Source organism: Typopeltis vanoorti, chromosome 22 (assembly GCF_054136105.1).
Source record: "Typopeltis vanoorti isolate ZY-2024b chromosome 22, IOZ_Tvanoo_1.0, whole genome shotgun sequence".
NCBI classification, from domain to species: domain Eukaryota; kingdom Metazoa; phylum Arthropoda; class Arachnida; order Uropygi; family Thelyphonidae; genus Typopeltis; species Typopeltis vanoorti.
This window is the reverse complement of record NC_143570.1, coordinates 37282333-37295696: the sequence shown is the minus strand read 5'-3', so window position 1 is coordinate 37295696 and position 13364 is coordinate 37282333. Positions and strand designations below refer to the sequence as shown.

The window sequence follows — 13364 nt, the reverse complement described above, 5'->3', positions numbered from 1 at the left end:
ACCATTTGAACAGCAGGAGGTAAGTTTTCTGCTGATTTGTTTTGTATTGTTTGCAGACCACCTGTAGTGTGCTGGTTTTTTTTTTTTTTTTTTTTTTTTTTTTTTTTTTTTTTTTTTTTCCCATGAACTGCTTTGGTAGACCTGTTGTTAAACTGTGGCTTGGAAAGTGGGTGGTGATTTTGTTTGGAGTGAGGAATGAAGACTGTCATGTCAGTGAGAATAAATTTCTGCAATGTTGCAGAACACCTTTTCAGCTTTATATTTCACCTTTTCCCACAGAACACTTTTTCCCCAATTAGTCCTAAGTTTATATTGATTTGGTACTTGAGTGCCAAGTGAGATAACCTTCTGTTCTTCCTTTCTGTGATCTAAATCAGAAGTATTCAGATCACGGAAAGGAAGAACAGAAGGTTATCTCACTTGGCGCTCATGTACCAAATCAACATGAACTTAGGACTAATTGGGGAGAAGGTGTTCTGTGGGAAAAGTAACTTATACAAGATTGTGGTCCTAGTTACTGAGAGGAGAGGTTATCTCTGCAGTATACCTAGAAGGAGAATGTGTTTAGAAAAGATCAACGTCTTGGGAGAACAGAGAGGATTATCACGTTATATATATGTGATTTGCATTAGATCATTGCAATAGCAAATGCTTCTACCACTTGGTCAGTGGAATTGGAAAAGGGAAGCTGATTGAAGTTGTGGACATTGAGGTCACTAAGAAGATGGCTTCAATTTGGGTAATCGGATTGCAAAAAAAGGCACACATCAGGGATAAGAAGCTAAAAATATCCACGTGGGTCTTCAGAATATGGAAACTTGTAAATATAGCAGATGAATTGCTGAGCAGAGCAACCTTAAGCAAGAGGAAGTCAAAAGCAGAAATTCTAAATTGGCATTCTCTGACAAGCCATATCGATATCTCTTAGAAGGCACTTGTCTGGCAAAAGAAATAAGAGCATAATTTGGACATTTGAAATGAATTGTTGGTTGTGGCTCAATTTGGGTTTCTTTCAAAAATAGGATATTTGGTCTGGATGTATAGCATTTATAGAATATTTTGTTTGTTTTATAATTTTTGGTAGTTTTTTTTGAGGGTGGTGTTCACTATGATTGTACTTCCATGATTTGATTAGAGAATGGTAAAAATGGGAACAGGAAGATATAGTAAGAGGTGATACTCCTGGTCATGTTGCCCATGCGGTGAGTACTGTCTCCTTGCCATAATGTGGCCTTGATGTGCTTCCCATATACCACCACTTGGACCTCCCAATCTAGCAGAACATGTGGCAATGTTTTACTGTTGTATCCCAAAATTGAGAGTGTTTTGAGTCTTCTAAGTATGTTTGCTTTATGGTTATCACACTGCGTAGAAGAGTGTATGTGTTGGGGGGGGGGGGAAGAGACATAGCACTGGAACCAAACCTTTATTTGGTTGTTTATTTATTGAAAATATTATTCATATAAGTTTTTGATATAAGCTGATAGATTTGATTTGTTACTCATGGTAATCTTACTTGCAAATGATGAGAGATGATTGCATTGAAAAATACTTTACGATCGCTAAATATAGGCTTGAACATCTTTAAATAACGTTTGTTACAAATCAATCAAAATGTCAGCTATGACATTATAAAAATGCTTCATTGTTATCTAGATTTGTATGCTATCCATGAAAGGTTTTAATTGAAAATATATGAGCAGACCACAGCTGTACAGCAAAGTTTCAAAGAAAATTGATGTCAGAAGTATATAGAAATATACCATAAAATGCGTATTTAGGGATTATCCCTCAAATCAAAGTAAATTGAAAAGTAGTTTAATTTAACCTCGAGAGATTCCAATTTTCTAATGTTCGCCGAAGATGCTTCATCCCTGTTCTCTTATCAAAAGTTTCTAACGTGGAACGGCGGCTGTGACACGTACACTTCTCGCTTTTTGATTTAGGTTCGTCGGGGCGTGCCATTGCTGTTACGATGTCGGTTCAAATTTACGCGAGTAGAGGTGAAATGTCACTGGAAATTATCTACCCAAAGCAAGATGTGTGCGCCACTTGACAGCTAGTTCACGATTCATATTTTCTCGGCGTGGGCGGTAGGTTTCGAACGGTAGCAAGCGTGAAGTTTTATTTCAAAACAGAATTGTCTTACTGAGCAACTTATGACCGTCATTAGTGGTTGTGGACGTTGGTTTCCGTGGCTCCCACGAAAACAGAAAAGTAATGCCGCTGGCGGACGGCGGTAGAGTGTGGGCGTATGTTGCGTAAATGGTAAAAGTGAGGTGTTGATAGCAGCTTATTTATGAATCACGTTTTAGTCTAAGTATGCGGGTTATGTTTCAGTGGAAAGTTGTTGGGCCGCTTTAAAATATGCACCACAGGTTTAGTCTGGAGTGAAGAACATTTCGTAGTCGGATAATACAGATCATAAAAGGAATCAGAATAATTTAATAATTGTACTCTTTTTGGATATTTGTTTCCTCTCCATAATCATGTACGCCTCCAACAGGATATAAAGAAGAGAAACTGAAATCGTTTGAATTTATTAAGTCACATAATCAATCCTGCTTTTAAGAGACCTGATCCTATAACACCGTGTTCAGTAATTTAAGTTTTCTCAAAAGGTTGATGTGATAGAGTGACCGACTAAAAATGAATTCGACCAATATTCAGACTCAGCAAATATCCATTATCGGATTGTTGTTGGCTTTGTTACGTTTAATAATTGGTCAATCTTTGGCCAGAGGAAAGGTAAACAACAAACGAAGTGACCTAGATCACAAGATCTGTATCTATGGTGCATTCGGAAGAATGACATAAAAGCCCATTCGTTTCAGTAGCTTAGATACCAGGAGAAATGTAGTACCGACTCCTTAGGTCTTTCGTATTTATCATGTATGAAAATTTCATTCATGCATCGAGTCATATTTCTGTTTCTAAGCAACTAGCTGACTGTTTAAAGATTGCGGAATCTTTAAATGTGAGTTTACAGTTTTGAATTTTTCTTTTACACGTTTCGCAATAGTGATGTAGCTATTAGGGTTCGTAATGTATTAATAATATCCTCCAGGCAGAGCATCTCCGTATTCTCTGCCTGGAGGATATTATATACAGATCTTTAGTAGCAAAGCACTAGATATCAAGTTAATCCTGCGGTTTCCAAACCCCCAAAATAAATTTTGATACATTTTTAAACAAGTGCTATTCACTGGATCATGTTTTCTCCTCAGTTTACGTTATGAGTTGGAAAAAAAAAAAAAAAAATTTTTTTTTTTTTTTTTTAATTGTGTTCTTTTCGAGGAGATTCCAACTTTACAATTTGGTGCTAGAGATTGCATTTTGGTAAATTTTAATTCTCTGTCTCACAAGATAAGTCAACTATGCTTCAGCTATTAAACGAAATCGCGGCATTATGGTTCACGAGAGTATAGTGTTATACTTTCAGGTTCGTCCGTAGAGTTATCTTCATCCATACTTCATCTCAAATAGTAGTTAAAGAGGAAATGACGAGTATCGTGCCGAATTGGTCTCATTACTGATGGTAACTTCGAATATTTTATTACATGTTTTGACTTTGTAGAGATGTCTGTTAAACAAAAGTAGCGATCATGTGCATAATCTTTATGGGAGAAAAGTTGGTTTGGATTGTTGGGAATTACAGCCAACTAAGGCTACGAGGCAATGCATTATGCGTTGGCCTGTTCTCCCTTGTTTCCGGGAGGAAAACCCATCCCAGATGGGATTCGAACCCAGGTCTAAGACCGATAGTATATGTTAGCGTTTTATTGTGTTATAAAAATACTAGTATGCGGTATTTTTTATAATTATACATTTCTGTTATAAAATTCCGGAAGATTCTGAGGATGTATAAACGTTAAAAGCACTCGCTGCACGCAAAAGGATGTCCCTTGCCATAGAGGGACATTATAGGCGGTGTACTATTAACAAGCAATGAAATAAAGGATAAAATTGATTATGGTAGCGTGGTATAAAGTCGGAATGCGTGTTGAGAACTATTGACGAACTACCATACCAAGAAATTCCGTTATTGAGGTAGGAGGAATCTCAGACCTAGAAAGTCCTCTGCAAACGCCAAAACTTTGAAAAGTATAGTAGAAGTCTACCAAAATCTCAATGAGATCCTACTAACTGCTTTTGCAGGAGGTCCGGAATATCGCTTCTACATCACTCTAGAGTCGATATTGTATCATCCTTGAAGCATTGCGTTTTAGGTTGCTCTTACTGTTTGGCAGATTTAATTTTAAAAAGGAATTTGAAATTTGTTGTCTAGGCAATTTTTGATAATGAAACTGACACTGAATTTCAGAAACTGACATGACAGCATTTTGTAGATATTTGTGTAATCTGCGTAGAAAATTACATCTTTATCATATTGCATGATGAAACGTATAGGGAAAATATTTATTGAATAACATTATAGTCTACCGACTTGGTTTGCAATTTGGGAGATCATGCTTTTCGTCTGACCAATTAACAGCAGTGATCGTCAGGTGATATTAATTTTATGAATGTCAAAAGTGTATCTGAAACTGATCCTCATATTGATAACCGAGGCCAGTTATATTATGGTGATTGCGTGTGTTCCGGCCGATTTGCTTGTTTGCAACACCAGTGAAGGTTGAACTTAATTCGGAATGATATAAGGAACTCAGCCAGCTATAAGACTGAAACTTCGAATTATAACATTTCTATATATATAGCTACCAGGAACTCGCTTTTATGAACAATAATGTAAGTGTTAAGGTTTAAGGCCACGCGAATTTGTTGCGGCAGTTGCTACCATACCCCCTTTCTTTCATTGATAGCTTGAGTTCGCTATTAGTGAATGGATGGAGACTAGCTCTCCATCTCTTCAAAAAGTTAGGGTTAAAGGAACTCCACCTATTTCTTTGGGGAATACAATGCGTTACGGATTTAATTATTTATTTATAAATGATGCAGTGAGAACTTCGAAGAAAACATGCTTCACTGAGAGAAAATTTTCAGTGACCCATATGTGCTAATTTATTTCGAAATTCGCAACAGTCATTCTGGATCCCTCCTCCTCGCACACGTCTCATATCGGTGACACTGTTACTTATAAACAAGTTTGCATGTCGAAACTTTGGAGTTCTGACTTTTAGTATGAGTTTCCTCGCCGTTGAAATCTAGAATTTCTCTTCAATTGAAATTTCGATTCGTGTTTAAATAAGTATTGAAGAAAGAGTCACAAACAAGGCTTCAACCCGCATTAAATTGCCTATATATTCCCCAATATAAAGCAAATGGACTGTGTTGTACATCTTGCTTAATTATAATAATATTAGATAAATGTTTCTTATCCTTACTTTCAATAATTTCTTGGCTTATTTATTTTTTCTTTCTTTCATTCACTGTTAACGGCGTTGTTTGCTCAGTGGGTACAGAATTAAGATAAGATTTTTTTTTTCTTCTGTTTATGATTCTTACTACTCTTTCTTTATAAGGTCTTCTTTATTCGACTTACAGTCAAGTTTTAATTTACAAAAAAAAACGTCATTAAAGTGATCTTCGGTATGATTTTGCAGTAAAGATTATAATACGGAACTGCTTTGCTATTTGTAGGTGTACAGGACACAGAAAATTATGCTCCATTCTAATGGCAGAATCAGCGAAAGAATGGTTGCTGCCTCCAACGACTTCTCGCTAAAAAGGAACACGTTCTTTAGTGCCTCCCTTTTCTTGTCAAATGCTGTTTGAGTATATTCCCACACTGCTGTCCAAGCGCGCGGCTTACAATTATGGTGGCCTTGGCAGTAAGCGGTCTTTACGATTATATAGAGCAACGTTAAATTACCCCTTCCTTTTTAATGAAATTCAAATCAGAATTGAGTTCATTCCCCTAGTGTATTATACAGGTAACGATATTTTTCAGTTAATAATAACCCTTACTTGTCAGCGATCATTTTTTTTTGTTGTGTTTGTGTGTGGGTGATAGAAATTATCATGTTCATCATCCGACAGATAAATAGAACATTGTATAATTTGTTAGACAAGTAGTTAATGACGTATCATCATATATCTTGCATCTGATAAATCATCTATTAGATTAATAACCTGATAAGATGCGTGGTCTTATCACAGTAATCAACAGTTGATTGCAGCAATGGCTCAACTTGTTGTGCAGTACAAGAATTGACCACCGAGTGGTGCTGGTGTTCACCTTGTAGAAGAAAATTTATCATGTATTATTTGTTCAGGACCATATTAATGGAATAAAAGGAATAGGAACGTAAATTATGAATGATAAACTTTTTTTTTTTCCCGTTACATGAATGATTTCACCTATTTGTTTGTTACAAATCTTGGCAGCTTGTAATGCATCGAATTAATGTTAATTGCAATAATACCTAGTTTGCTGCAATTTACATCATATACACGTAAGCAGGCCACTTGTGTATCTACAAAATAAATAAATTAATAAAAACTACCTTATCGCAAGTTTCACCATTTCGATATGCTGTAGGTTTCTTAGGAAAATTGCCGGTTTATAGATATGGCTAATATAATTTTGCACTTAAATAAAATTAGCGTACAGTAAAACTTGAGGGTTAACTTTTTCTTTTCGTTACTCATTGGATAAATGTACAGTGATTTTATTCATTTTTAAAGGAAATATAATTTAGATTTTAGAATAAAATATGTATATAGCTTTTAGCTACGAAAAACGTGTTTTTTTTTTTTTTTTGTTATAATAAATTAAAAAAAAAAAAAACTCATCGCCGCATCGTGTTATTGCAGAAAATAGTTGTTGACTTCACTATCACCAAGATTCTTCATAGTGCAGTCGCGACTTTTACCCTTTGGGAAATGTCGCGTCATAAGTTCCTTTCCTTACGGAATCTTGGATTTTTCATCCCACAAAACATGCATTTAACAGATGCGCTTCACGTAACGGCAATTAAAATTACCAGACATTGGTTTAAGTAGCCTTAGTTGCATTATTCCAAACATCTGAACCCAAAATAAATAGCAGCTATGTGTGTGTGTGTAAATTAAAAAATAATAATAATAAAATGTGTAAAATTTAAATTATTTTCATTTTTCTTCTCTGCAGATGAAGTATGCATTTAATTTCTAGTAAAAACCTATAAACATTAACTGTTTTCTTTTTAGTGTATTTAATTATTCTATTCATAATTATTTCCGTGTCAAAAGTACGTCGTAATTTTGTCTTCAAATATTTAATTACCACCGCAAAAAAAAAAAGTAATGTATTGTAAACAGGAATAGTGTTGTATGTAATAATTTACATAAGCAGTTAAGAGCGGAATAAAATCTTGCAGGTTGTTTACTCGTACAATATTTAATGTAATCCAAAACAACTGTTTCATACTTTATGAAACCTTCTTGAAATCATAAGTTGTTGGTTTTTTTTTGTAGTTCTCATAAATGCTTTCCTTCGGGTAATGTTTTCGTCAATGAAATTTATTAGCGTTGCATTCTACTAAATTTAGCGAAGGATTTTGGCAGTGTCTCGTTAGGTAAGCGCTTCTGTGTCTATTACGACGACGCCCTAAGGTTCAAAAAGCCTGTGTTCAATAACTGCCATGGTGTGATAGGAACATATGTTCCTATGTCACAACACTACAAGATACTAGTTCAACGGAATGTGAGTTTACTGGTCTAATACGGAGGAGGTGGGTTATTTTACCACGCAATCGCGAATATTTTCAATCTCTGGCGTGCCAAAGAACACGCCATGTACAACTTTCGTTATAACCTTCGTTGCATGTCTTAATATATAAGCATCTGACCAATCAGCTAAGGTGCAGTAGGTTGTCTTATTAAATTCGGTATAGTGTGACTTGCTGACGTTTTACCACCATTTATCCATCCCAAGTGGGAACGATGAGTACCATGGGTAGACGATCACACACACACTAGCGTAATGAGTGGTCCAGCGCAGATGCGAAATACTCTGCGCTGCGAAGGTGCAATAAACTTGAGATGTTTAGGCAATGATGGCTGTTCTCCTTTTAGCTTTACTCATATTTACCAACATAAATAGGTAAGCTCAGTTTGCTATTGATTTGGCTAATGAATTAGAACTTCAGCACTATTCTATGTCAGTGGTGATAGTAGTAGTAGGAATCGTTGATCGTGCAGTTAGATAAACTGACTCATCACAGCAGTTCTTGATAGTGTGCGATTGTTTTTTCCCCTATATATAGGAGAAGAAAAAAACCCATCAATTCCTGTATTATTCCCAAGTAAAGGCATGAACATGATATGTGAAATGCAGTCAAACCTGTCATTGAACTGCCCAAAAGTGAATTGACCGTAATTGATTTTCTGGCAGCTGAAGGAGTAACATTAAACATTATTTACATGTATGTTGGTGGTATGGCGACCATTTCAGTCCAGATACAAAGCAAATGACATGCATCGGAATTCGTCCTGTTCTCCACCAAAGAAGTGAAGGTTCTGTTCATGAGAATTTCCACTGACATTTTCCTTATTGACATCACACCATCAGCTCCCAACGATATTGCGAAACTTGAAGGTAGACAATAAAATCGAAACGTCCAGAACTTGATTATTGAGAGAGTTATTTTATTGCATGGCATTGCTGGCACTCTTACTGTAGGTGATAGTTTCGAACAAATGAGCTTGAATGAGGTCAGCTATATCCCCCCCTCCAACTCTGCAAGGACTTTTTTTAACATACAAAAATTATTCAAGTTCATTTATGAAATATACGTGTGGCTTGATCTTAAATTCGCTTTCTTGGGTCCTTTGAAATAGATGTTGGAGGATGGTCAAAAGATATGATATGCTAACAAGGATTGTGTTGCTTTGGATTACTGTCGAAACTTCTAAGGCTATGAAGACATTGTATTATGTCCATTAATTGTACGTTTGCTTGTTTGGTGGGATGAAAAACCAGGAACGGCATCAGGCAGTTCGGAAGTGTTCATATATATATATAACAGTCCTAACAGCACATTGGTACTAGTCCATCTTGTGGGAAGATCGGTGATAAGATCACGGGTGCGCAACTGAAATATTAGACCACATTCGGTTTAAATTGGAATTAATCGAGTAGTTGATCGATTGGAATTATCAACTTGGTATTTAATGAATGCTTTTTATAACACAGTTTGTTGGAGAGCATTAGGGTAAACTGAAATTCATTTAATTAATTTTTGAATAATCAAATTATAAATTTGATTTGAGTTTTTTATATATTAATAAGTTGGACATAACAAAATAAATTATTTTGCAATTAAATATGTTGGCGGTGTATCTTTTATAACTATATGAAGTTCAATTTTAATGAGTCGTTGTCGCTGTTTTCAATATTAAATGAAAGCATCCTTTGTTGAATGGGGGCGACCTGGTCGTGCAATTTCACGTGCTACACAGAAACTCCCGCGGATAGTTGTATTTGTTACAAAGTTCCTTTTTAATTCATCCGGTGTTATCCATATTTCATAGAAAGGCATATTACTTTAAAGATTTCTTTTTAATGTTATATTCTTCAGGCACAGGAAGTCCGCGCGGTTAGCCTAGTGGCTTTGCGCTTCGCAACCATATGCCTGGGGAAGGAGTGTCCCAGGTTCGATTCCCGTCGAAGACATGAGGAGCTTGAGGATCTTCCTCAGACATAGCCAAATTAGCCGGTCTTGGATGCGGGTAGTAGGATTTTTTCCGCCAGCAGGCAAACCGCCCCGTGGACATACGCTTCTACAGCCAAAAATATACCCCCCCCCCCTCCCAGCGGCAGACCAGGCAACAGGTCGGTTGGGAGTGGTACTAACAAGAAGTCGCATCTAAGTAACATGCGGACCGGACCCTGCATAGGAAGCGGGAATAACGCGTAGCGAAAGAAGATTCTTCAAGCATAGGAACTAAATTACCTCTGACTGGACTTATAAATCTAATATGAGTTTCGCTGAAACTGCACCTTTCTTTAATTCTTCTTTAAATTATGCGTTCTTGCTCCTTTTTTCATTTCTTTTAGTCGTAAAAATAGATTTTGAGGAAACTGCAAAGGCACAAACACAGTGCGCACACTAACGTATCATGGATGAGTATGCAAACAAATGCTTATGCTTCCTGATTTTCAGTACTTTGTGCGAAATATATATTTTGTAATGTTCGTGTGTTAGTAAGAGTTGATTTCATTAAAATACTTTAAACACATCAAGAGCTGCAGGCCGTGCCATGAAAAAAAAAAAAATGTCGCCGGTCATACCATTTTTATCTACATCAGGAGCACACATACCTTACTGTGGTGTGTGTGTGCTCCTGAGGTAGATAAAAGCCGGAAATCCTGCTCTACATAGCCATTTTTGTTCCATTTCAAGTCTCCTTTAAGCAAGCAAGTGGTGTCATACTAGGTAAGAAAAATTGTTTACTACCAGACAGTAGTCAAAAGACGATTATGTTTTGATAAGTATTGTAGTATGATGTCCCATGTTTGTTGTATGATATTATTATCCCGACTTCATAAGACGGGATAATAATACCATGGATGTGCATTACTAATAAGCCTCTGCATCCTGCTACCCAGGGTGGTATATCCTAAATCACTGCTGCAATAAATAAGTTCTATAGATAGCTGCACAATCGCCCTACACATATGATGGATACCCAAATGTATTGACGTAAGCCCAGAGAATGTTTCTGGGGAAACTATATTGCGTCCGCAGATGAAGTTGTTTGGTAGAGGTGGCATTATATCCCGGGAGAGGGATTGGATTGGTTAAAATTAGCATCAGAGGCAAGACCATGATGTCGGTACTCTGTGGCGGATTGTTGACATCAAACTCGGAATTCGTGAATTTCAATTACGTGCTCCCGAATGCTGTGTTTAATAGTTTGCGTTTGTGATTAGGCTTATACATTACTGATCAGTTAGTTGATCTGGTGATTTTGCTGTGAAGTCATTTGATTAGTCGTTCCGCACAGAAAAAGGAAACTGCTCACAAACTAGGTTATTCGAGAGTAGATACGTTTTTAATTGGAATACACTGTAGACATAAATAATTCTCAACAACCAAAATTATAGAGTTGGTACTCGTTACCGATCTTGATCAAGAGGTTTAAAAGAACAGAAGAGCGATCGATTGTGTGTTCTGTTTGCTTTAGTAGTCTTGGGCCGTTCGCTGTTTTGCTAACTCTCGAATAATAGATTTACTAGTCTATGTAAGCTTTCTTGAAGACTTTATAAGTGTATATTTTGTTGCTTCGAAAGAATACACGAGAAAAATCTCTGCACAGTACATTGTAATTAAAAAAATTATCAACTTCATCAGTTGGTGACAAAAATTGTTTCGGAACAGCATTGTTAGATACTCTCTCGCGACTGAAAGAAGCACTCAGTCGTACTCATCTACTTCAGCTTTACTGATATCGCTGATATGAATCTATATGGGCTTCTCTGCGAATGGATATAATAATCTCTCTCTCTCTCGTCCATACCACCCAAGTGTTTTAACACTATTCATGTGCGAAATCTATCGGCCTGCCAAGAGAGTTTTCCCGATACCTGTCGAAATCATTGTGAAATTTTTGAGCTATGACTCATAGCCAAACATGTTTGATAGATGCTATATCATTCCATTAGAACAATAGTAGTATTAAAAGAAAATCTTCATTCAGTAGATTGCTACAGTTGTTTTGGTCTGTACCGACTAACTCTGCTCTTAATTGTTTTCTCCTGCTATAGTTTATCTTATGATGTGTGTGTATATATATTACATTAATTCTTTTGTTGTTTTTCTAGGTATTTGAGTGATCTAGGTTACACAAGCGATGTTATTCATGCTTTCATGGGGTGAACGCATTCTTCTCAAAGCCAGAATTGACGCCTAACAAGACTTTGGACATCGTTTTGAGTCAAGCTTTATTATTAAAGCTTACATTTTACCATTGAAGCATATATATTACTAATTTATGAAATCATGGGAATTTTATTTAATAGAAGTAAATTCTAAACGTAGTCATGTATTTACGTTAGCATATTAATGTTACATTTATGATTAATTTCCTGCTATTAGGGAAGAACGGCAATTCTTTCAAACTTGAATGAAATCATAGTATTCAAATTACTTTTATTTAAAGGGAATTGATTAAATTTTGTAGGTATGGAATTACTTTGGCAGCTAGATTCAATTTAGTAATTAAAGTGAAGGATGTCTTTGACTTGAATTGATGATGGGGGCTGTTTAAGATAAAGAAAAAATCCGATCTGATACATGTGAAGCTGTATAGCTATGTATCCAAGGTGTACATATGTTCGACAGTTTTATCTTTTCCTCTTGTCCTGAATTTCCTTCTTTATCAGCTTCTCTACCGTTTTCTTGTATTGCTCTGTATAAAAATGCATGACTGACGTTTTTATGTCGGTGCCCTCACTCACACATGTACATAAGCACCTTACTAACTCATTGTATCTGTTCTCAGATACGTATTTGACATCTAGTTGTTGCGACACAACCTGTACAAAGCTTCCATCACTGAATGTAAATCTGATTATTAAATAAAAATCTGGAATCTTTATGTTAATTAGTTATTTTAAATAATTGTTTGCATATTAAGCTTGTTTACAGTTTTAATTAATTGAATGTAATTTCCCGACAACAGTAGCCTCTGTCCTAATACCAACTTCATCGAAAGATGTCTTCTTAAATTGTCGGTCAGTTTTGAGATGATTTCGTCAGATAAAGCCGTACTTCTGTGATGGGTGGTTGCCGAAGGCAATGAATCTCCGTACTCATGTGCATGTCTGAAGCTGCATTTTCGGTTGAGGGAAAAACTACGACGTGCTAGGATGAAACCTTCGAATCTCTCTCTCTTCACTTTTTTTCAGTATTTCGACGTAGACTGGACTAATGGACTAACACGTTCAAGTTTCGATGGCGAACACGTTCATCGCAGTCTTAATACTGATGTCTACATACTACATATCTGTCCTTGTAAACAACTTGGGCAGTGAATATCAATCGGTCGGAACATTTCTGTATATGTTAATGCGGACTTAAATTTTTGGATCTTGCCCAGAGGAAGGTCTGTTTTTAAAAAATTACTTTCGATTTTCGTATAGTTTATGGATATATGGGTTTTTTTTTTTTTTAAGTTACGTACTTGGTAATTATTATAATGTTTTTAAGTTCCATAATTCCAAAGAATTGGTATATAGAAAAAAGTAAATTTATTACTACAAAAGTATAGGGAAAATATTGCAGACAGGTGTAAGTATTTTCACATTGTTGTTATTATTCGAAAACGTGAATGAAGTTCGATGAATAACACAAATCCTTTGAAACGGAAGCAATTTTCGATTGGTAACATGACGCCTTTCGGTTTGAAAGGCGGAT

The 13364-nt window shown here is 36.0% G+C and overlaps 1 protein-coding gene across 6 annotated transcripts in view; it reads left to right on the top strand.

Annotated features, from left to right (window-relative positions):
• LOC150094318 (cytochrome b5 reductase 4) overlaps positions 1-12546 on the top strand; it is a 266376-nt gene extending 253830 nt beyond the window's left edge. For all 6 annotated transcript variants that reach the window (XM_090411979.1, XM_090411980.1, XM_090411977.1 and 3 more), the window contains one exon: positions 11771-12546. In XM_090411979.1, the coding sequence (XP_090268105.1) occupies positions 11771-11825 (55 nt within the window). In that variant the 3' untranslated portion in view covers positions 11826-12546. The remainder of the gene's footprint in view (positions 1-11770) is intronic.
• Positions 12547-13364: the final 818 nt, after the last annotated feature.